This window comes from Eublepharis macularius, chromosome 17 (assembly GCF_028583425.1).
Source record: "Eublepharis macularius isolate TG4126 chromosome 17, MPM_Emac_v1.0, whole genome shotgun sequence".
In the NCBI taxonomy this organism is placed as follows: Eukaryota; Metazoa; Chordata; class Lepidosauria; order Squamata; family Eublepharidae; genus Eublepharis; species Eublepharis macularius.
In genome coordinates, this window is record NC_072806.1 from 36,745,520 (window position 1) to 36,766,609 (window position 21,090).

At 44.9% G+C, this 21,090-nt stretch overlaps 1 protein-coding gene across 3 annotated transcripts in view; it reads right to left on the bottom strand.

The window, feature by feature from the left end:
- Positions 1-969: 969 nt before the first annotated feature.
- Positions 970-21,090, bottom strand: part of HNF1B (HNF1 homeobox B) — a 106,108-nt gene continuing 85,987 nt past the window's right edge. For 2 of the 3 annotated variants that reach the window (XM_055002103.1, XM_055002101.1), the window contains exons 5-9: positions 20,781-20,944; positions 13,348-13,480; positions 11,060-11,251; positions 8,034-8,152; positions 970-1,771 (exon numbers count right to left, since the gene is read on the bottom strand). In XM_055002103.1, coding sequence (XP_054858078.1) covers positions 1,751-1,771; positions 8,034-8,152; positions 11,060-11,251; positions 13,348-13,480; positions 20,781-20,944 — 629 coding nt within the window. In that variant the 3' untranslated portion in view covers positions 970-1,750. Of the gene's footprint in view, positions 1,772-8,033; positions 8,153-11,043; positions 11,252-13,347; positions 13,481-20,780; positions 20,945-21,090 lie in introns of all 3 variants that reach the window. The other variant, XM_055002102.1, reaches the window with a different exon arrangement.

Sequence of the window (21,090 nt, forward strand, 5' to 3'; positions counted from 1 at the left end):
AAGGAGCCACATTATATTTGCATTAAGAGGCTGGCAAGAGCAGGAAGGCGGCCTCTTCCCTATTGCCTCCTCTCATGGATAAGGAAATTGCTTTCCAAGCTGGAGCCAAAAGAATGATACATAAAAAGAAAAACACATGAAGCAAGGCAGGTTTTTAGCAGCCAATACAGAGACACAGAGATCACACAGATATACTTTAAAATGGCATGCTGGGAGTCGAAAAAGTAAGACCCCTTGAACTCTATAGCAACAAGTCCCCTCCATGTCTCTCCAATTACCATAAAAACTTCTAGTAATTAGAGGGCAGTTAAATCGATGGCCCCATCAACGGGCTAACGTTCAGTTGCAGGCAAAACACAAATTCAATATATTTGTTCACCCAGTACCCAACTGCGCAGGGGGTTGGACTAGGAGACCCTGAAGGTCCCTTCCAACCCTCATTCTTATAAATGTAAGGCCAGATGCAGCACCAGGAAAATGTTAAGGCAGACTCGGGATTGTGTAATGTGTAAGATGGACCCGAGATTCATTCCGGCTCTGGCAGCTTCCTCTTTTACGGTGTGTGTGTGTATTGGTGTGTGCCCCTCTTTTTTTTTTTGGCACACGCACTACTTATACTGGCTATTTAATAAATTAGAAATAATTAGAAGATGAGTGCAAACATTTGCTTGTGGGAAATGGAGTGGATATTCTTGATTTGTGACAGATGTGCAGACAATTTTTTAAAAATGCTTATTCTTCCTTATTTTGAAGACTTCTTGATGTCCTTTTAAAGAGCAAAACTGAGTAAAATAATAGGAAAAGAAACTCGTCAGCCAGTTTGTCTGTGTTGTGTAAGTAAACTCTTCAACCCGCTGAAGCTCCCCGGCCTTATCTTTTTACATCTCTCAGCCCATAAACCACCCAAGATATATTCAATCCTTCATCCTTTACCTTTTGATACACAAAAAACAAGGAAATGATAGCAAGTTACCATTCTTGGCTAGGTTCTTTTTCTTCTTCCGTTCATTCAAAAACAAACAAAATACATCAGGAAAAATTGCATATTAAACTCTGTCCATACAAAAAAAGAAAAGAAAGAAAAAGAGATCTATATACAGGTGGAGAAGATTGCACTTAATTTTGTATACATCCATTGGATAACATTAGCTTTCTTTAATATAAATCTCTGTGGGTAGACCCTGGGGGGAAGGAAGGATGGGAGCGAGGAGGGGGAATTTCTCTGTATTTACAATTCACTTGGCTCAGTTCAACAGCACAGAAAGTTCCTCCTTCCCAACCTGAAGTAACAGTTCCGACTTCTCTCTTCCCAGTCCGCTTTAGTGGAGGAATGTAACTTCATAAATATGATTGATCTTCACCTGCTCCCTTTCTCCATCTCCTTTTTAGTATCCATTTTGTTCTTCTTTCTCTTGTTAAGTGACAAATGCCCACTGGAAGCAAAATACTTGCAAAGTCCTTAAGACAAGTCTTGGAAAATACTGCATGGGGGGGGCGGGGGGGGGATGCCTGGTCTTTGAGGCCTGGGCCCAGATGGATGCCCTTACAAGTCACCAAAAAGTGTTGCCTTTTAAAACTCTGTTACTGGTCCTCAGCTTAATGGGCTCCTCATTTTGATGAGTCTGGACGATCTGTTCAAGCTTTGCTATGGCAACCCCCAGCCTCAGGTCTCCATTATCAGTTACCGGCAGGATGTAGTGGAAAAAATAATTTCTGGTTGCCCGATGCAGAAGATGTAAGATGCTGGGTATCACCAAGCTTGCAGTGGACACTGGAAAAAAAGTGGAGGGTGGGTGAGTAGTGGAAAGAAGACAGTCAGAAGCTATATACAAAGATTACTTTGGAGGAAAAGGTAGCAGTGCCTAAAAATGTAAAGGGTAGTACATCCTGACACTTTGTAATAAGAGAGCTGGGGAGGCATCTGAGAAACTCTCAGGGCATTCCCAAAAGGATCTCGTTGTAGAAATCAAAAAGGGTGAGAAGGAACCTGTGAAACTGACAATGGCCAATAGAAACTGCACTGCGAGGACTGGGTTCCCAGGAGGCTGCCCAGCCAGGTGCTAAGTAGACCAACACCTGCTTAACATCAGCAGTTCTGCTGCACCACGGGCCTCCAGAACGTAACCCATGATGTACTCCACCTTTCCCTCCAAGAAGCTGAAGACAATGAAGTCTATCCCACTTTGTCCTCAGAGCAGCCTTGTGAAATGAGTTAAGCTGAGAGACAGCAACAAGCCAAAAGCTGTTGGGTGAGCTTCAAGGATGAATAGTGATACAAATTTGTATTTCCATGAATCTGCATTTCCCAATCCCAATTGGGTGAAACCCCGGTTGAGTTCTACAGTGCCTAGTCTGGGTGTCACAGTCCTGAGCTAACAAATTTTGGCTGGGCATATAAGCCCTGAGAGCCAGTTTGGTGTAATGGTTAAGAGCGCGGGACTCTAATCTGGAGAACCGGGTTTGATTCCTCACTCCTCCACTTGAAGGCAGCTGGGTGCCCTTGGGTCAGTCACAGCTCTCTCAGAGCTCTCTCAGCCCCACCCACCTCATAGGGTGATTTGTCGTGGGGATAATACTGACATACTTTGTAAACCGCTCTGAGTGAGTGTTAAGTCATCCTTATTATTATTATTACCAATTATTATTAGCCCTATTCACACTTGTCTTTTCTTGCACACGCACCAGAGGACTGGGATGGTGCTTGGTGGCATTTCCTCCTTGATGCCTGTCCTTTCTGTAGGCCCAGGGTCACCCCGTGAGCTTCCATGGCAAAGCAGGGATCCAAACCTGGGTATCACAGTCCTTCTGTTTGTTATGGAACAACTTTACAGTCACTCTACACATGAATTCTTTCACAAGTTCTCCAGGGAGCCAACCTGTGCACCTCGCAGACATACGTCAGCTTGAGGCTTGGCTTCTGTTAAAAAAGCGAGAGTGCAAATGGGCTCGGAAAGCTGCCGCCAAGGGTGGGGGAGGGAGCTCCCCCAAGGTTTTATCCCTATGCAAAAGCATTGCGGAGGGGAGAAATTTCCCCATTTCCACTGCTCCAACTGGAGGTATTTTGTGCACGCGTGACAGCAGAAAGGGGGAAATTCTCCTTCCCCACTCTGTATTTTTTTGGTGGAAAAAACTTTGGGTGAAAGACGGGAGCTCTCCCTTCCCCGGCGGCAGATTTCTGAGCCCATTGGCATTCTCATTTCACTGGCATCCTACCTTTTAGCAATCCAGCCTAAAATTAGAAAACTTTTGTGATCGGAGTGAGATTCTTTTATCATCATCATCATCATCATTATTATTAGGAGGAGGAGGAGGAGGAGGAGTTTTTTGGTGGGTATTTATTTATTGGATTTACAAATAGGCTCTCAGTTATAACTTACAACTAACTCACAAGTTTAGTGATTTTAGTATTAGAATAATGTTTATTCTATTAGATTTTATCTACCCTTTTACTATCTATTTTATGCTATGTATATTTTATTGGGAATGTTTTATTCTGTTTTGGATTGGATACTTTAATGAGTCCTGTCATTACTCTTGTAAATAGTTCTTAAAAAATATAGATCCCTTGTTACTTCTCCCTTTAATTTATTATTGTCATTACTACTGTATTGTTTATATATTTTGTAAAATAATAAATAAAAAGTTGTGTATGTGTATGTCTAAAACTAAGGTATATGTCAAAAAGACGGACTCCTGTTGATCACCGCAGTCAATTCTGGTTTAATGTAGACTGAATTTTCTTTGCCACCAAAGGAGTAAAGGCTTCATTAGACTCCCCCGGTCAGGCCAAGCAAGTAGCATCTTGCTGAGTTTTGATTAAGAGAACATTTCCTTCACCTAGGAGGGCTTGTTTCAACAAGCAAGCACCAAAGTTAATGGGAGGGCAAGATGGAATAATCAATCAAGGGCAAAGTTAGGGTTGAGCGCCTGGCAGATGAATCGATAACGCCTTTCAAAGGAAATGGTATTCCCTGACAGTGTGGATGTGCCCGGTTGCTCGACTGACGGAGATCTGTTGGACTCACCTTTCTGACTCTAGGAACCAAGCACCAGACTGTGGGTTGTGAATTGCGCTGGATTCTCTTATGGGACATTACTGGGACTAGATTCATCCTTTGCGTCGCACGTGTCACTTTATGGAACATTTTAGGAGTGTATTGTGTAGACTTATAACAGACAGTATTTTATAGCAGTTATATCCTAGTTTTACTGTTCCAGACTATGTATTTCTAGTTATCCACATGTCACTTTATGAATTACTGGGAGGATGATGTCATGTTTCATAAACTGAGATTTCTAGTTGTGAAATATATTCCAATTTGTTTTGTTTAAACTACTGCTTGGAATGGTCTTCATCTGAACGTGACTGTTGCAGTTAGACAGCTAGGAGGGGTTTCTCTGTGTCTTGGGCTTATATTTCGTAACACTCTTTGTTTTTGTTGTGATGGAGATTTGTCAGCGTATCTTTTTCCTGCTCCCTAGAGAGGGTGGGAAATCCAACAAGAGTGAAGGCAGGGTTAGAATGGCACCCAATAGCCTTGAGAAAGGACACTTTTACCTTCCACACAGGGAGGGAGAAACCATTTGCAGCGGGTCATCAGGGATTGGGGAGCAGGGGATGACATGTCCCGATGACCAAATCATTCATGGTGTAAAAACCCAAGTGAAGATCTTCAGAAGGTTTTCTCAAAGCGGGACGAATATCCATCAAGCCCAGTACTGACGACTCGCACTGGCAGTGGCTCTCCAGAATCTCACGTGGAGGTCCTTCACATCACCGCCTACCTGATCCTTTTATGCCAGTCTGGTGTAGTGGTTAGAGTGTTGGACTCAGATGTGGGAGACCTGGGTTCGAACCCCTGCTTTGCCATGGAAGCTTGGGCCACTCCTACCTTCTCTGCCTAGCCTACCTCACAGGATTGTTGTGAGGACAAAATGGATAAGAGAAGGATGTAAGCTGCTTTGGGCCCTCACTGGGGAGAATGGCGGGGTATGAGTGAAGTAAATAATTTTTTTTAAAAAAGCCCAGGTGGAGTGATCATGTGACCCTCTGCATGCCAAGACTCACGCAAACAACGGCCATAATGATCTACAGACAACTCCACAACTTTTCAGCTCAGTCCAGGAAACGCTACCCCTGCAATGGGAATCCAAACTCCTTCCCCAAACATCCCTCCCCCTCCCTTTTGCCATGCCAGTGCATTTTTTAAAAGTGCAAATGCTTATCTGTTAAGAAGTTCAAGGTTTTCTCTCCTAATTATCTACTAATCGATAAAGGCCACATATTTCCCACAGTCTGCAAAGTTGCCTTTTGAAAAAAAAAATAAAGAGGCCCTTTTGTCTGATCTGGAAAAGCTTTTCAATCACGTAAAGCAAGAGGCATGTTTACAGGGACTCTCAGCTTTGCGCCAACAGAACTCCGAGGCCTCGTGGTGTCAGGTGGTCTAAAGGCCGAGTTCTCCTCACCTGACTCTTACACCTCCTGGCTTCAGGTCGGCTTCTCTCCTGCTGCAAAAGCCCACCACAGTACCAGCAGCTTCTTCTTCCTACAAATGTCCTTATACGTTCCCACCACACCTTTTTGGGCACAGCTGCCTTATACCAAGGAAGACCGCGGGTCCATGTAGACTAGCGCTGCCTGCACCAATTGGCGGTGGCTCTTGAGCAAGAAAAGGTCTTTCCCAGCCCCTAAGATCCTTGAACTGGTGATATCAAGGACGATGCCTGGGCCCCCCGCATGCAATTCATATGCACGACCTCTGAGCTACGGTTTCTTTCCCCCAAAACGGACCCCATTCCAGTCCTCAATTTCATGGGCAGAAATGAAACCCATGGATACGTTAGGCTTCCTCAGTTTTTTCTCTCTGTTACCGGGGGATTCTCTTTCTTTCCCTTGATCCATTTGTTTCCTTTTCTTCATTCCCTTGGTCCTCTCTTCCACTGTCAAGACTATAAGCTCCTCAGGGCAGGGGCCTGGTTTTGGTTCCGTTGCCCAGTAAATGCACCGGATCTACTGATGTTGCCTCAGAAATAATAACTAATAAAGTGCAGACAGCCATGACTTCAGGAACTGGGTCTTAACCTTTCCAGTACTAGTCACCCAGACATATGAAGCTGCATTGTTCCATCAGAAGATTCACCCTTCTAGTGGTATTGTTGACTGTTTATTAATTCCATCATTATTAAAGTATTTTGCCTTGCCTTTCCTCTTGGCTCAAGGCAGCAGTGATTGGCAGCAGAATCTCCTGGCAAAATGTCTTTCTGAACCCCTGCTGCCCCAAGGGCTGAATAATAAATTACAAAGTTCACATTTCCCCTATATGGACTTCGCACAGAAGTGTCCTGGGAATTCCCAGCAGGGAACTCAATTCCCAGAAATGTGGTGGCCCACTTTGGACTAGCGTGTGAAGAGAAGGGCCTGCTGCTTGCCTCTCCATGGTGTCTCCCCAACCTGAAACAGCTGCGGGAAGCCAGTATCTGCCTGCTGAGGAAGCTTACATGTACTGAGGACACCTGTAAGTTTTTCCAACAGGCAAACAGGAGAATGTGCTGGGCTTGGAAACTCAAGATAAAGACACGTGTAACATTTTCAGGGCAGCAGAGGTGGTTTTGGAAACGGCCTCGTTACATTGGGTTCAAATGTGTCTTTTCAGAGTTGAGTAATAATGGGGGGGGGGGGGGGTAGTTTTGCAAGCCTGCAGCAATGGACAGTACTGATTAGTTGATCAGGCTAGCTTGATCTTGTCAGATCCTGAAAGCTAAGCAGGGTGGTCCCCAGTTAGTACTGGGATGGGAGACCAACAAGGAAAGACCATAGTTGCTATGCAGAGGCACGCAATGGCAAACCAGCTCTGAATACCTCTTGCCTTGTTGCCCAAGGTTGGCTGTGGCCTGATAGCACTTTCTGCCATGGCTGTCATCTCATTGCTGAACTGGGAGGAAATTTGTTTGACATCACAGTTGAGCAGCTCGGTGAGTTTGCTTTTCGTTACATCTATCTTCACCCATGGAGTCTAATCCAACTTCTTTTTTGTACTATGCCTGTCTTTTCTTTCTTGTTCCAGTACGAGCTCTTTCGATGTCACACCAGCCTTCACCCTCTAATCTAATCCCCACTTGGCTACAATGATTATTGGGAAGCCTTGAGCAAAGCACATCTCTCAGCCTAGCCAATGGCTGTTGTGAAGTTGTTCAGAGATACGTGTCTCCTGGGCGGACACATGAAAAATGCAGTCAGAGAAACATCCTGACCCCCCACGGCTCTTTTGTATCTGCAAAAGGGTGTTGGGTAGAAAGCAGGGACCAATAAAGCCTCTCCTTCCTCCACATGCTCACAAGCTCACCCCCCTCAACCATTTTGAAGGACAGTGAGGCCACATGGTACACACAAGTTCAGTTGGGGTATTCCCCCCATTAAGCTTGTGCAAGTGTAATGAGGCTCTGATGAAATGATACTCTTTGAGGAAAGGTGGGATATAGATAGAACCCAGAAATAAATGTACATAATTTAAAAATGGCAAACAGGTTTTCTTCTCCCGGTGCCACCCTCTGCCTCTTCCAAAAACCATTAGGATCTTATGCCTCCGTCTGCCATGCCCCGCCTCTTAACCCCCCAAAAGTTCCACTCCCTCCCAAGTCTTGGGTCCTTAGCTTCAGAAAATCTGGCAAGCTGAGAGCGGGACCACAAGTGACGCCTGACACAGGTTGGACACTTGCCAGCTTCCCTCAAGTTTTGATGGGAAATGTAGGCAGTTTGGCGGAATGTTGGACAAGTGACAGTTGAAAAGTCCATTGGACAGCAGTCGGAGAGCCAAGCTGCGAGACCAGGATGCCTACATTTCCCATCAGAACTTGAGGGAAGCTGACTAGTGTCCAACCTGTGTCAGGCGTCACTTGTGGTCCCACTCTCAGATGTGTACCAAAGCTATCATTGAGGAGATCATTCCCACTGTGTTACATAAATTGGCCTCTGCTTCAAACCGATGGCTTTTTTGGGGTGCGCGGTCCGGACAGAACTTTTGATCACCGCTTACCTGTTTACTGGAAGACATATTGGTTAAGGAATTGATGCTGCTGGTATCGGTGACCACCATGGCTGAAGGGAACCGGGATGTGTGGGAATACTGAGGGGGCTCCTGCTTGTGTGCATACACTGTGGGGAAAAAAAAACACATCCATCGTTCTGAAGTGTGAGGGGAAAGAAAAACTGACCGGACATTTTATTGTACAGCCATAAACTGCCCCCCTCTCACAGGAGAAACTCTCTTGGTCCATTTCAAAACTAGATTTAGCTCCTTGAGAAGAGCTGTTTATATTTTTATTGATAATGATGAGGGATTGAGCTTCCTTAAATGTAAATAGACTGACAGGGAAATCGTAAGCAGAGTTACTCCAGTCTAAACCTGGGGTAACTCTGCTTAGGATTTCACTGTAAATATAAAAAGGGCCAGGTAGAATTTGAGACATGCTGGGAAGTAGAAGTTTGCAGGCTCAGCCCCCGGCATTTCCCGTTCGAAGGATCGTAGGGAACAGGGACTGGGAAAGAGAAAAGCCTCTCCTAGTCCCTATTACTTAAGATCCTTCTAACTGGAAATGCCAGGGGCTTTTCTCCGCCAAGACCTTGGAGAGCTCCTACCAGAAAGAGCAGACAATTTTGGGTTAGACGGACCAACACTTTGACTTGGCCTGGGCAAGTTTTATTTGTTGAGGAGCACTGACTCCATGGTAGAAGGTCCCAAGTTCCATCTCTAGCATCTCTATTTTAAGAGGATCTCATGGCCTGACTACATGTTTCCTTTTCTCCAGGTCAGGTTGAGGGATGTGTTCTAGAGTTCTGCACTTCCCGGGCATGTGCAGGCCCGTGGCCATAGTGCATATTTTCCCCCTAACATGAAATGGTTGCAGGGAGCTTCTGTTTGCCCTTGTGGTCTTGTACGGATATCTAACTTTTCCCAGCGGGGCAAAGAGCAGCTGCCCAGGCCTTTCAGTTCAGATAAACGGCGTGGGGGAGACTCTAATATCTTTCTTCCTCTGTACGATGTTGCTGTTACCTAGAACATCTCTCTCGATCAGTCTGGGGGATTTCAGGGCAAATGTAATGTGTCATTAGGCCACTGGCATAGGGAAAGACCTGAGAGCTGCTTCTATGGTGTAGATAATTCTAGCCCTGTATACACGACCCCTCTATGTCCTGACTCTGCAGACAGCGAAAGCAGCCCACTCCACTTCTGTATGATTGCTGGCATGTGAGCCCAGTGCCTATACGGAGAGGAAGTAGTTGGCGGTATGCTCCCTCCCTGTAATCAGCAGTGTTCAGAAAGCAGTGTCCCTGATCACGGGGGAGGAAGTATACACATGGACACTTCCTCCACACAATCGCACCGTGGAGATGACACGGTGATCATGTGGAAGTGGGGAGCAGGGCCAACATGACCATGTCCATACGGAGGGGTTGTGTGTAGAGTGCTGCTGTAAACTAGCTTCGTAGAAGGCAACGTCAAGGTAACATTTGCCCAACATTTTCTGCATAAAATTTCCTTGTTTCTTTTTTGTAAGGCACAAGCCTTGTGCACGTTTTCTTGGAAGTAAGCCCTGATGAATTCAAAGGGAAAGAATGGCTTTCTACCAATAAAGCAAAGCCTTTGTTCTCAACAGAAACACCACCATCTGTTGTCCTCCTCTGTTTTATAACTTTTGTCTCTTATGCCTTTTCTTGTCTTGCCTCTTCTCTGGCAAAAATTAGTTCAAACATTCCTGAAGGCATGGACTGTTTTTCTGATGTTAAATAATCATGTTCAGTGATTGCTGTTGTTGCTGTTTTTCTCTTCCTCCTCCTCCTCCTCCTATTACTGCTGCTGCTACTACTACTACTACTACTACTACTACTACTACTACTACTACTACTACTTTCCAGTGTTCAGGGAGCTGCAATGGTCCTTGTCCCTTCCCAAAATTATAGGAAGCCAAATAATTTGTACCAAATAGCAAAAACTGCAAAATGATTAATGTAAAACCAGGGCTTTTTTTCAGCAGGAACATGGTGGAACGGAGTTCCAGCACCTCTTAAAAATGGTCACATGGCTGGTGGCCCCCGCCCCCTGATCTCCAGACAAAGGGGAGTTTAGATTGCCCTCTGTGCTACCAAGCGGCGCGGAGGGCAATCCAAACTCCCCTGTCTGGAGATCAGGGGGCGGGGCCACCGGCCATGTGACCATTTCCCCCGAGGGCAATTTAAACTTTAAAAAACTCCCCCCTTGTCCCAGCTGACCCAAAGTGACGTCATTGTGCGGTCCTGAGTTCCACCACTGAGTTCCACCACCTCTTTTCCCAGAAAAAAAGCCCTGTGTAAAATGATGTTCTACAAGTTGCAGAATTGAACTTTCCCAGTTGCAGAATTTTTGGGTTACATTAGAGCAGATCAACAAGTAAACACACACAGAATACACACATTCCTAAGCCTAGCCACAGAACACATACCTGGGTGTTTTATTAACAGATTAAATACTCCAGGGCCAAATCAGACAGGCCCTGAAAGATCCATGATGGATCTCTGAATTTTTGATTTTTAAAAAGGGGTTTAAAATGGTCCTTTGGAGGAGCTATCAGAAACTTTTCCCTCCGTGTCATTTCCTCAAACCAAATTACACCCTCTCCCAGAGTGACTTTTTCCAGATTCATAGAATATTACTGAGGCTGGTTCCTGTGGGTCCAATGTTTGTATAGGATACAGGATGGATGGATGGATGGAAAGAACGAATGAAAGAACGAACGAATGAACGAACGAATGAACGAACGAACGAATGAACCCTGGATGTTGTAGTTATGCTTCAAGGCAGTGGTGTTTAGATTGTGCTCTGGGATATTCTGGAAATCCTCTAAAGGTTAACCAATGAGCAGATCAGCAACCAAACACACTGAGAAGATTTGTTTTTAATTATATACAACTTGTAATAATTTTTTTTAAAAAGGGACTGACCCATGCCCACCCCACTGACCACGCACCCTCCCACCCACCCACACACAAAGGCCCTCTTAGCCAAATACCTGACAAGATCCTTACTGTGTGAGTTCTGCAGCTGTGCTACCGTGGCCATGAACGGCTGCTGGGCCATGGGGTTGGGGGACTGCTGCAGGAGCGGCTGCTGGTGTGGGCTGTGCAGCGGCTGGGAGAACTGGACCGGCTGGAGGGCTGCCAAGCTGCTGGCCACGCTGTTGATGACCGGGACACTCTGTGCTTGGGAACTGTTGAGGCCTGAAGAGGAGGAGATAGAGGAGGAAGGATTCCAGGCAAACTTAGATGCAAGTGTGTTAAACGCAAGGCCCAAAGGGCACACCTATGACCCTCCACAGAAATCTACACCCAGGGTCAAGAAACCCTTGAGGCATAGTTGCCGATTCACACATGACAGAGGGCACAGGTTGCGTCTGTGTAACAGACTCCACCTGTGTAACGGTCAGGTGTTAGTTGCAGTTTCTCCTCAATCTCTGCATGGTTGGTGCCACGTTTGGATTCAGACTGTGGTGTACTTATAGAAGATGTCCCACACCATTTTCCTCATCTGCAATAGCACCCCTGGGATTTTCAAGTCAGGAAAACACACCAAATTAGACACCGTGTGCACAGGGATGGAAGAGAGCCTGAAACTCACATCTGACAGTTTGTGGGGATCGCTGACTCAAGCTGTGTCTGCCACCACGTTACCCATGAATCATCTCACCATTAGCAGCTATTGTTTTCCAGTCACAAACTCTCCAGAACTGTCATTTATTATTATTTCATTATTTTTTAATTTATTCATTCATGTTCTGGCACCATGGCTGTGTGTGGCCACATGTGGCTTCCCAGCTCTGAAGGCCAAACCCGGACCCAACTTGTTAAAAATATGAAAGTGTGTATATTTTAGCCTTGATTCTGGCCTGTCTACCAAAAGAGAGGCACTCAGGAGGAACAAAGCAAAGCAGCACCAACAGTTCCCCTCTTCACTATTACTATACAATGTAATGATTAAGAAAAATTGTACACATTTAATCAAGTGAACAGATTCACGTGTATTCCATCGAGTGGAGCGCAAGTGGTGGGCAAGTGAACAGGGAGGAATACACTGTTCACTTGCCGTTCAAGTGTCATTCATCACTTGTAGCTTGGCCCTCTGTCTTGGGAGGGGTTGAAAGCAATGGGGCATCCCTGCACTGTTCCCCCGTAGCAGAAGAGCATCTGTGGGGGGAGCTTGAGGGACCATATTTAAGTAGAAAACCAGCCTGAGGGGAGAGGATGAAGGCCCCCCCCCCCTGACTTTTCATTCAAAACTACAGACTCCTAAGGGCTGCTTTTTATTTTAAAAATGTTAAGCATAGTTACACATAACTGGTCATCCTCCGAAGTGCCCAAACTTTCCAGAAGCAGGGGCTGGCCATTCCTGGGCCCCTACCTGGTAGAACAGCTACCTGATGGAGTAAGGAAGGCTCCCGACACTAGTGTTTACCTGTAAAATCTCCCCAAACCAGACTTTTACAAAGACTTTACTATGAAAGATATTATAGTATTTAATATCTGTTGAAAAACTGTAACTGGTTTCTATAGTATTTATGTTTGGCTATTAAAGTTTGTAACCTACCTGGAGTCTTCTGTGTAGAGTTAATAAACAAATAAATAAATAAATAAGAACAGTGTTTGCTCTTAAGTTGGAAAGTAAATGTTCAGGCTCTTTGGTTGAGTGTCTAAAATATTCATAATTTGCACATTTAGAAATGTAGCTTAAAGGGGATCATGACCCAGGCTGATTCCGCACACGTTGGATAATGCACTTTCAATGCACTTTATCAATCGTTTGAGGTGGATTTTTTGTTCCGCACACGAAAAAATCCGTTCCAAATGATCTATAAAGAGGATTGGAAGTGCATTATCCAACGTGTGCGGAATCAGCCCCAGTGTGTTATATTTATCTAATGCTCTACTTTATGTATTAGGCACCCCCCCCATACTTTTAGATAGGAAAACGGAGCTGAACTCACTGAATTTGATAGTCACCAGTTCAGTGAAGATGTGATGAGACTAGGTTTTTACATGTTTGCATTAGATTTGATTTTAATTCAGGTTAGTTTTAGGAAACTTTCCCACTAACTGAAATGAAAAGCAATTGTTTAAGAAGTCTGATTTCAATCACCAAAACTTATTTTAATTTTCCTGATGGATTTTTATCCACCCTATTCTTCACACCTCTCTTTTGCATCTGGGTGGGCAACAGGAAGGGGGCGGGTGGGTGAAGGAGATGTTTGGCCCCGGAGGCATCCATTGCTGACCCCCCACCCCAAACCCCAGGACCAGAATTACGGCAGAAGAGCACTTACTTGGTGTGATAGCCATGACTCCCGATAACGGTGTCATGATGAGATTCTGGGACTGTTGTTGGTTGTGATGGGAAAAGCTGTGGATGTTGGTAAGAGTACTGACAGGGGGAAGACCACCTCCGGAAACCGTAATCTGCCGAGGTAACAAGAACAGACGATTCAGTAGTGGCATAAGGGCAATCAACGAAACTGTGGCCGTTTTCACATGTCTTTAACCCTCCACAAAATCACACAAAACTCACAGAACGATGGCGTCTTCATAACGTGATTTCCCATCATGGTCCTGTTTCATGGAGCGATTTCTGACGTCATCACGCCATGGAACGGAGTCATGATGGGAAATCGCGCCATGAAGATGCTGTTGTTCCGTGAGTTTTGCAAGATTTTGTGGAGGGTTATAGATGTGTGAAAACAGTCAGTATTCACAAAGGACTGTGCAATAGCTTTTCTAGGCATATAACTGCTTATTCATAGTCTTTTCATTTGCCACATATTCCTGCATTTCATGACCTGTACTGTAACCACAGCTTAGAAAGCCTCAGTATCTGTGTAGTCAGAACTATGTGCTGTCCCTTTAACAATTGGTACTCATGGGAATTGTAGTCCCCCCTCCAATATAGAAGTTTATTGTAGGCTTCCTGTGAAGGTGTTAAAAGTTGATGGTCCTCTTCCTCCCTTTGTTCGGATCTTACCCCCTCAAGCAAGGATGCAACAGCTATCATGAATTTACCACTAGTCTACAAATAAATCTGGACCAATAAAGATGTATCTTACTTCTGATTGAACCATGTGTCGTTCACTGGCTCTAACTGTAAGTAAGGATTCCTTTAAATCTGGGTTGAAAGAGGCAGCGCGTTAGAGCTACATCTTTCCTAGCTGCTTCCAGAATAGTACATTCATGGCATGTCTTTATGACCATTTAATACTTCTGGAGGTTTTAGCCTCACACATGCACATACAACTCTGTGTGTGTGTGTGTGCATGTGCATGCATGTACGCACACTGAGTGAGGAAATCAGCTCTAGCCCATGAGCTTATACTGGGAGGAAAAAAAAGTCTGCAAGGTTGATTTTTGCTGCAACAGACCAACATGATTACCCTCTGGAATTATTGCTAGAGGTATTTTTTTCCTGAGCAGATTTCACTAATCAAAATTCATTCAACTTCCTTCAAAACTAAACTTCCACCTGAGAAAGGACCCGGAAAATCTGCTTCATTTTAGGCAAAACAGCAGAGCTATTCTACTTCCAGAGACTCGAGTGTAAGAGACCTGAGCAGAAGGAAGCAGAAATGACTTCCTGGATAGAAGGCCAGACTGTCTCAGAGGAGAACTATGCACCTTGGGGGCGGGAGGGGGAGAGAGACCATAAAAGCCAACCACTGTAACAAGAACCAGTCAAGCTAGGCCAAAGAAAATAACCCCACAAGATGAATTTCTCAAATATTCTCAGTCTTCTGTCACTAAGACCGGGCAGGGCCCAGCGAAAGAGGGAGAATATGCCTGGGCTCAATAGTCCCGGGGCATGGCCAGAAGAAGCTTAAGAAACTAAACTTCTAGTTAAACGATGGATGCTTGAGTTTGACTGCATATTATTTATAACATTTAGACAAATGCTTTTATACAAGACTGGTTTGCACAATGTCCACCATAACTCTGCCTACCTGTGGCCGCAAAGCAGCATCACATACTAGACAGCATGGAGTCATTTTTGGTCAGGAAAATGGCACGGGGGGAGGCAGGAGCCCATTCTTCCTGAGCACACTGGTGGTCCCAATCCAAACTGGGGCTCTGCACACTTGTGAATTGAGTACCCACGGGGAACAACTTTTACTGTAAATCCTATACCCTCCTGCTGGGAGGAGGGAGACCTGGGAGGCTTCTCTTCTCCGGACGCTGACACAATGACATCACGTCCGGAAGCAATGTCATCATGTCAGCAAGAGGCATGCTCACACACTTTGTGCGGGGCCAATTCAATCCGTCAGGGGTCAAAACTGGCCCCTGTGAAGCACGGGAGCACGCCTGCAGCCAGCACAATGACGTCACTTGAAAAAGTGACCTCATCACACCCCACTGGGAATATGTCTGCTGCATGCTTGCCCTGGAGGTTCATTCTCCACACCCTTTCCTTTCGCCGGCCAGATGAGAGGCGTTGGGGAGATGGAGGCTGGGAGTGGGGGGTCCCCCATCCCCACCAGGGGAATGGAATCCCCTTGTCTCCATAGCAGTGACATGTCAAACATAATGTGCTGCTCGATCCTCAGATCACTTAAGAAGTTGTCAGGCATGCTGGGCCTCTGGCTGCCAGGCTTCCACTATGGCCCTCTTCCGTTCCCGAGGACTGGCAGGGCAGAGTCCAACTATTTCACCTTTCTGTGAGCCCTATGGGTGCCAAATAACTTTAAAAGAGTGGGGGGGGAGTGACTGATAAGCTCCCACCATCCCTCTTCCCTCTAGGAAATAGGAGGCCACCTCAGGAACTCCTGCAATGTTGCAGGGGCCTCTGGTCCGGTGGGGTGGGGGTACCTGGAAAACAGATTTACTATTTCACGCTGCTTCCTCCATGACTCACAAGCACTTCTCAAGTTCTCAAACTAGAAAAATGGGAGTCTGAGCCTGGGTCTGGTTGGAGTCCATTGCCTGGCGTGCACTTGGGCAGGTACACAAGGATGCTGACCCTCGATGCCAACGTCACCAATGGCAACACACTTAAGAAAAGATTCAGAGGGATGAGTAAACAAGCTATCTTTCCAGGAACTTTGTTCCCTATTACCAAGCTTCTCAATAAGGAGCCTTGTTTAGCTGATGAGCAACCAGCCAAGAACACCGCTGGAGTGTATGAGGCCCAGGTTCAAATCTCGACTCTGCCATGGAAGCTCGCTGATTGGCCTTGGGCTAATCACTCTCTTTCAGCCTAACCTACCACACAGGGTTGATGTGAGCATAAAATGGAAGACAAGAGAATGCTGTAAGCTGCTTTGGGTCCCCACTGGAGTGAAAGTAAATAAATAAAATTGATTAAATCTTCCTACCTTTGGCCTTATCTGACAATAAAGATGTTTTGTTTTGTTTTAGCAACTTTCTTTGAAGCATAACACGATTCCTTATACTTTTATCCCAGAGGAAGACAACATTCCTGAAGGCCTATTTGCCTCACTGGGGCATGCATGTGAAACATAAACAAACCATTTACAAAGACCATGTAACGCACCATCACATTTGAGGAAAGCAATTAGGGCCAGAAAATATGAATTTAAAAGGTGAGGGAGGGAGTCGCTGAGTCATCTGACAGAGAAAGAATTCAACCCCATAATAACAAACAAAAGCTTTCCTACTTGCCCTTCAGAATTTATTGCCCCAAGTGCAGAGTCACAGAACAAGGACTATATGTCCAAAAAACTTCCTGGAAATAAAACACTGGCATAATTCTAAGGGAGATTCATATTTTACTTAAATGTTGTGAGGAGACATTAAAAGATATGTTTTCGGCTTTCTTAAAGCAGAACCCACATTGTGGCTGCTTCCACACTCGTTGGATAATCCACTTTCAATACTCTTCAGTGAACATTTGAAACTGATTTTCCATGTGTGGAACAAAAAATCCACTTCAAAAGGATTGCGAAAGTGCATTGAAAGTGCATTATTCAACGTGTGTGGAAATGGCCTGTATTTGTACTGAACAGCCAGCATACAAATTCTTAAGTCTCCCAAACTGGTTTGTTTTCCCCACAGAAAGGTTCTGTACCAGGGGTCCCCAACTTGGTGCCCGTGAGCACAACAGAACCTGTTGACACCTTTTCTGGTGCCCACCAAGTGTTTTTAGAAAGTGGGTGGGGCCAGGTGGGGCTTTTGCAAAGCATGGCTTCTGATTGGCCATTGGAGTACTAATTGGCTGTGCAGATGCTTAAAAACATTGCTTTGGCAGAAACTGCTTCCAAGGCACAAGGATCTTCACTGTGTGACTGAAGGTAAGCTGTGGCAGCCATTTTGTGGCTGGTTCCATTTCCTGCAACAGTCATATTGTCAATGTGACCAGAGTTGTTACAATGAGTGATTCCGCACATGTTGGATAATGCACTTTCAATGCAGTTTATCAATCGTTTGAGGTGGATTTTTTGTTCCACACACAAAAAAATCCATTCCAAGTGATCTATAAAGAGGATTGGAAGTGCATTATCCAACGTGTGCAGAATCACTCTGTGTTAGAATTCCAAATGTGCCTGCAGGCTCAAAAAGGTTGGGGACCCCTGTTCTATGCTCTTAGCGGAGGTGTGACAAGCAGACATTCAACTGGGATGGCTTTTCTAGGGATGGGTAAAGTTGCCCATGGTTAATTCCTCCATCTGTGATAAGTCTACAATTGGTACAGAATATGGCAGCAAGAAGACTAGCGGTTCTCACTACTGCTAAACTTGACTGAGCAAAGGTCTAACTTTTATAAGGCATAGGATTGCTAGGCATGGCCTGGCAACTAGCAGGAGACTTGCGGAGGCAGGGACGTGGGGAGCAGCTACTAGTAAGAAGTCACTTCCGGGAACACCCAAAAGCGACATCATACCTCCTTATGAATTGCCAGAAGCAATGAATTTCCCAGAAGTGATGTCACACTGCTGGCCCAATCGCTATTTAATAATTTTTTCTTCCACTGTTGCACCTTCTTAGCGAAGGAGCAGATGCATCGCTTGGAGGCATTCCTGGGTTCCTGGCTAGGATTGCCAGCCAATGGCTGGCAATAAGTGAGGGCGCATGGGCAGGGATGGGGGGGGGGAGTTGATACTATGCCAACAGCACAATGTTACTTCCAGCAAATATCCAGAAGATAATTCATGTTGCCAGCATGATGTTAATGCAATGCTCTAGGATTTTGTTGTACCGCCAGCACTATACCACTATAATGTGGTCTAAATGGGGCTGTCTTTAAACTTCCAGAAACTTCAATTGGTCCAATATATGGCAGCGAAACTATCATCAGGGGTTGGTTACAAGAATTATAGTACCCCAAGATGAAGGATCAGTTCTAAGTACACATCAGTTTCTGAGCAAAATTCAAAGTGCTGGTTCATACCTTTAAGGCCCTGGATGGTTTGTACCTGAAGGGCTGCCTTGTCTTGCACTATCTAACCCACCAGTTAAGATTTATCTCCCACGCTCTGCTTTCTGTGCCCCCACCTTCCTTCAGAGGTAAAGCAGGTGGCAACTAGAGAACGGAGTTTTTTAGTGGTAGCCTCTCATCTTTGGAATGTCCCTTCAGTCTTGCCTGGCACCTATCATACCGTCTTTTAAGTGCTGGGCCAAAACATTTATCTTTATTTGGGCGTTTAACTAAGGGTTTTTATCGTTTTAGATGTTTTATGGTCTTCTGCTTCTGGTCTGACTTCTGTTTTATGCTGTTTTTAATGATATTTTATGCTGTTTTTAATGGCTCATTTTGTTGATTTTATGATGATTTAATGTTTTTATTTGTAAGCTGCCTCAAGCAGAACTCTTGAGAAGCAGCATAAACATTTCCTAAATAAATAACAAACTTCATGCCTTAATACTCAGAGAAGTTTTACACTTTGAACATTTTCCCATTGTGACTATTGTTATTACTATGGCACAACTGAACAGATAAGAAAATTAATTAATTTTAAAATCAACTGAAAAAAGGGAAGGGGGAGGATGATGATAGCCTGCCAGAAACATGGGTATGTGGCAAGATTGACAGCTGTCATTTTAGTTATAACAACAACAACAACAACAACATTCAATCTATATACCGCCCTTCAGGATGACTTAACACCCACTCAGAGCGGTTTACAATGTATGTCATCATTATAACATTATGAAACAATGGTAGCCAGAAGGGCCACAGCTCCATAGTATAGCATGTGCTTTGCCTTGTAGAATGTCCCTGGTTCATTCTGTAGCATCTCCATTTAAAGGGTCAGGCAGTAGGTGACAGAAAGTCCTCTAGCTAAGAACCTGGAGAGCTGCTGCTAGCCAGAATAAACAATACTAACCAGGATACACCAAGGGTCTGATTCGGTATAAGCCAGCTTTGTGGGTGTTTATGTGTGCACCCCATTGACACGGGGCCTCTCATGAGCAATCTTTTTATAGATCTGACTTTACTCCCAGGCTCAATTCCATCGTTGCTGCATTGACTTTCCTTTCAGGAAGGTAGCCCGGGGGTGTAAAAGGTATTACGGAGATAACGATATGAACCTGAATGCACATCTGTAGAGTTGAGGACACTGTTGTGACTTGCTGTATTTTTCCAGCAGTATTTATAGGGTTGCCAACCTCTAGGTGAGACCTGGCAATCCGGAATTTAAACTGCTCTTTAGACTACACAGATCAGTTCCGCTGAAGAAAATGGCTGCTTTGTAGGGTGGGTTCTATGGCATTATACCCCACTGAAGTCTTTCCCCTCCCTAAACTCTGCCCTCCCCAGGTCCCACCCACAAATTCCCCAACCTGGAGATGGCGACCCTAGCAGGAAACTTGATGCCAGCGCTTCACGCCAGCACTCCTGACCAAGCAGTTTTACAGTACATTTGCACTACTGCAATTTAGCAATATGCAAACTGCTTTCAGGCAGTATCCAGTAGATGTTTTCATTAGAAGCAGAGAAGGGGAGCTAGACCTCAAAGATGAAATGGACTAAAATAAATTTTTTGTTATTTGATCGCATCACAGTTTGCCCTGGAACTTACAGATAGTTTTAAAAAAGAGATCCAAAGGAGGAAGCTGTGTTGGTCTGTTGCAGCAACATATAACAGAAGTCCAGGGGCACCTTGAAGACTAAAAGAAGTTATTCCTGCCTAAGCTCCTGTGAGTCACAGCTTATTTCAGCACAAGGTGAAAAAATGCACGGCTTCCTCCAACCTCCTCTGATCAAGTGAGCTCATGATAGAATAAATTTTGTTCATCTTTAAAGCGCCACTAGATTTCTATTTTGAAATAAATATTTCCTGAATTGGGCCTGCTGTTCCCGTAACTCGATAGGCATCATGGACGCTTGCTTAAAAAGAAGTTGACCCCTAAATGAAATTTAAAAGAGGTGAAAATGAATAACAGGCTTTCTTTTTAAAAAAAAACAACAACCAAAGGAACGTCATTGTCAGGGAAGAGCAAACAGCGATCTAGGCAGAATCCCACTTTTGGAGGCATTCGATCAATAAACCAAGAACGGCTCTGTGTGTCCGTTTATTGGCAGGTTTCAGAGCCTCAACAACACACTCCCTGCTGGCCTGTACAGATCGCTGGCTTGTACTGAGTGTGGCTGTGACTTTATTCTTCCCAGACTCACAAATGCTTCATTGTTTGATATGGGCTTGTAAAGGGGGGGGAAGAGTGTTTTTTTTTAAAGTAAGTCTTGTTTGTTTTGCCTGCTGGGCCCTGTTATCTTATCGCTACCCAAGCTATAATAGGGCACAGGTGTACTCACCATTTTACCATCCGGTGAGAGGAGGCTGTGGCTTGAGTCCAAACCTGCTGGAGATACCTGCTGGAGGACAGCTTGGCTGGTGGTCACCATGGCGTTGTTGCCATGGTGATTAATGGTTGAGGAGGAAGTGACTTCATTGCTGCCTTGTTGGCTGTAGCGAATTCCTGGGGGGAAAGAAATTGGACATGTTAGGGTCAAGGGTCGCCCCCTGGTCCAGAATCTTACTGGCTTGCCTGAGAATTTAATTGTTTAGGTCATTCACCATCACCTAAGGATGCCACCTTTCCAAAAATCCTGATATTAATGACAT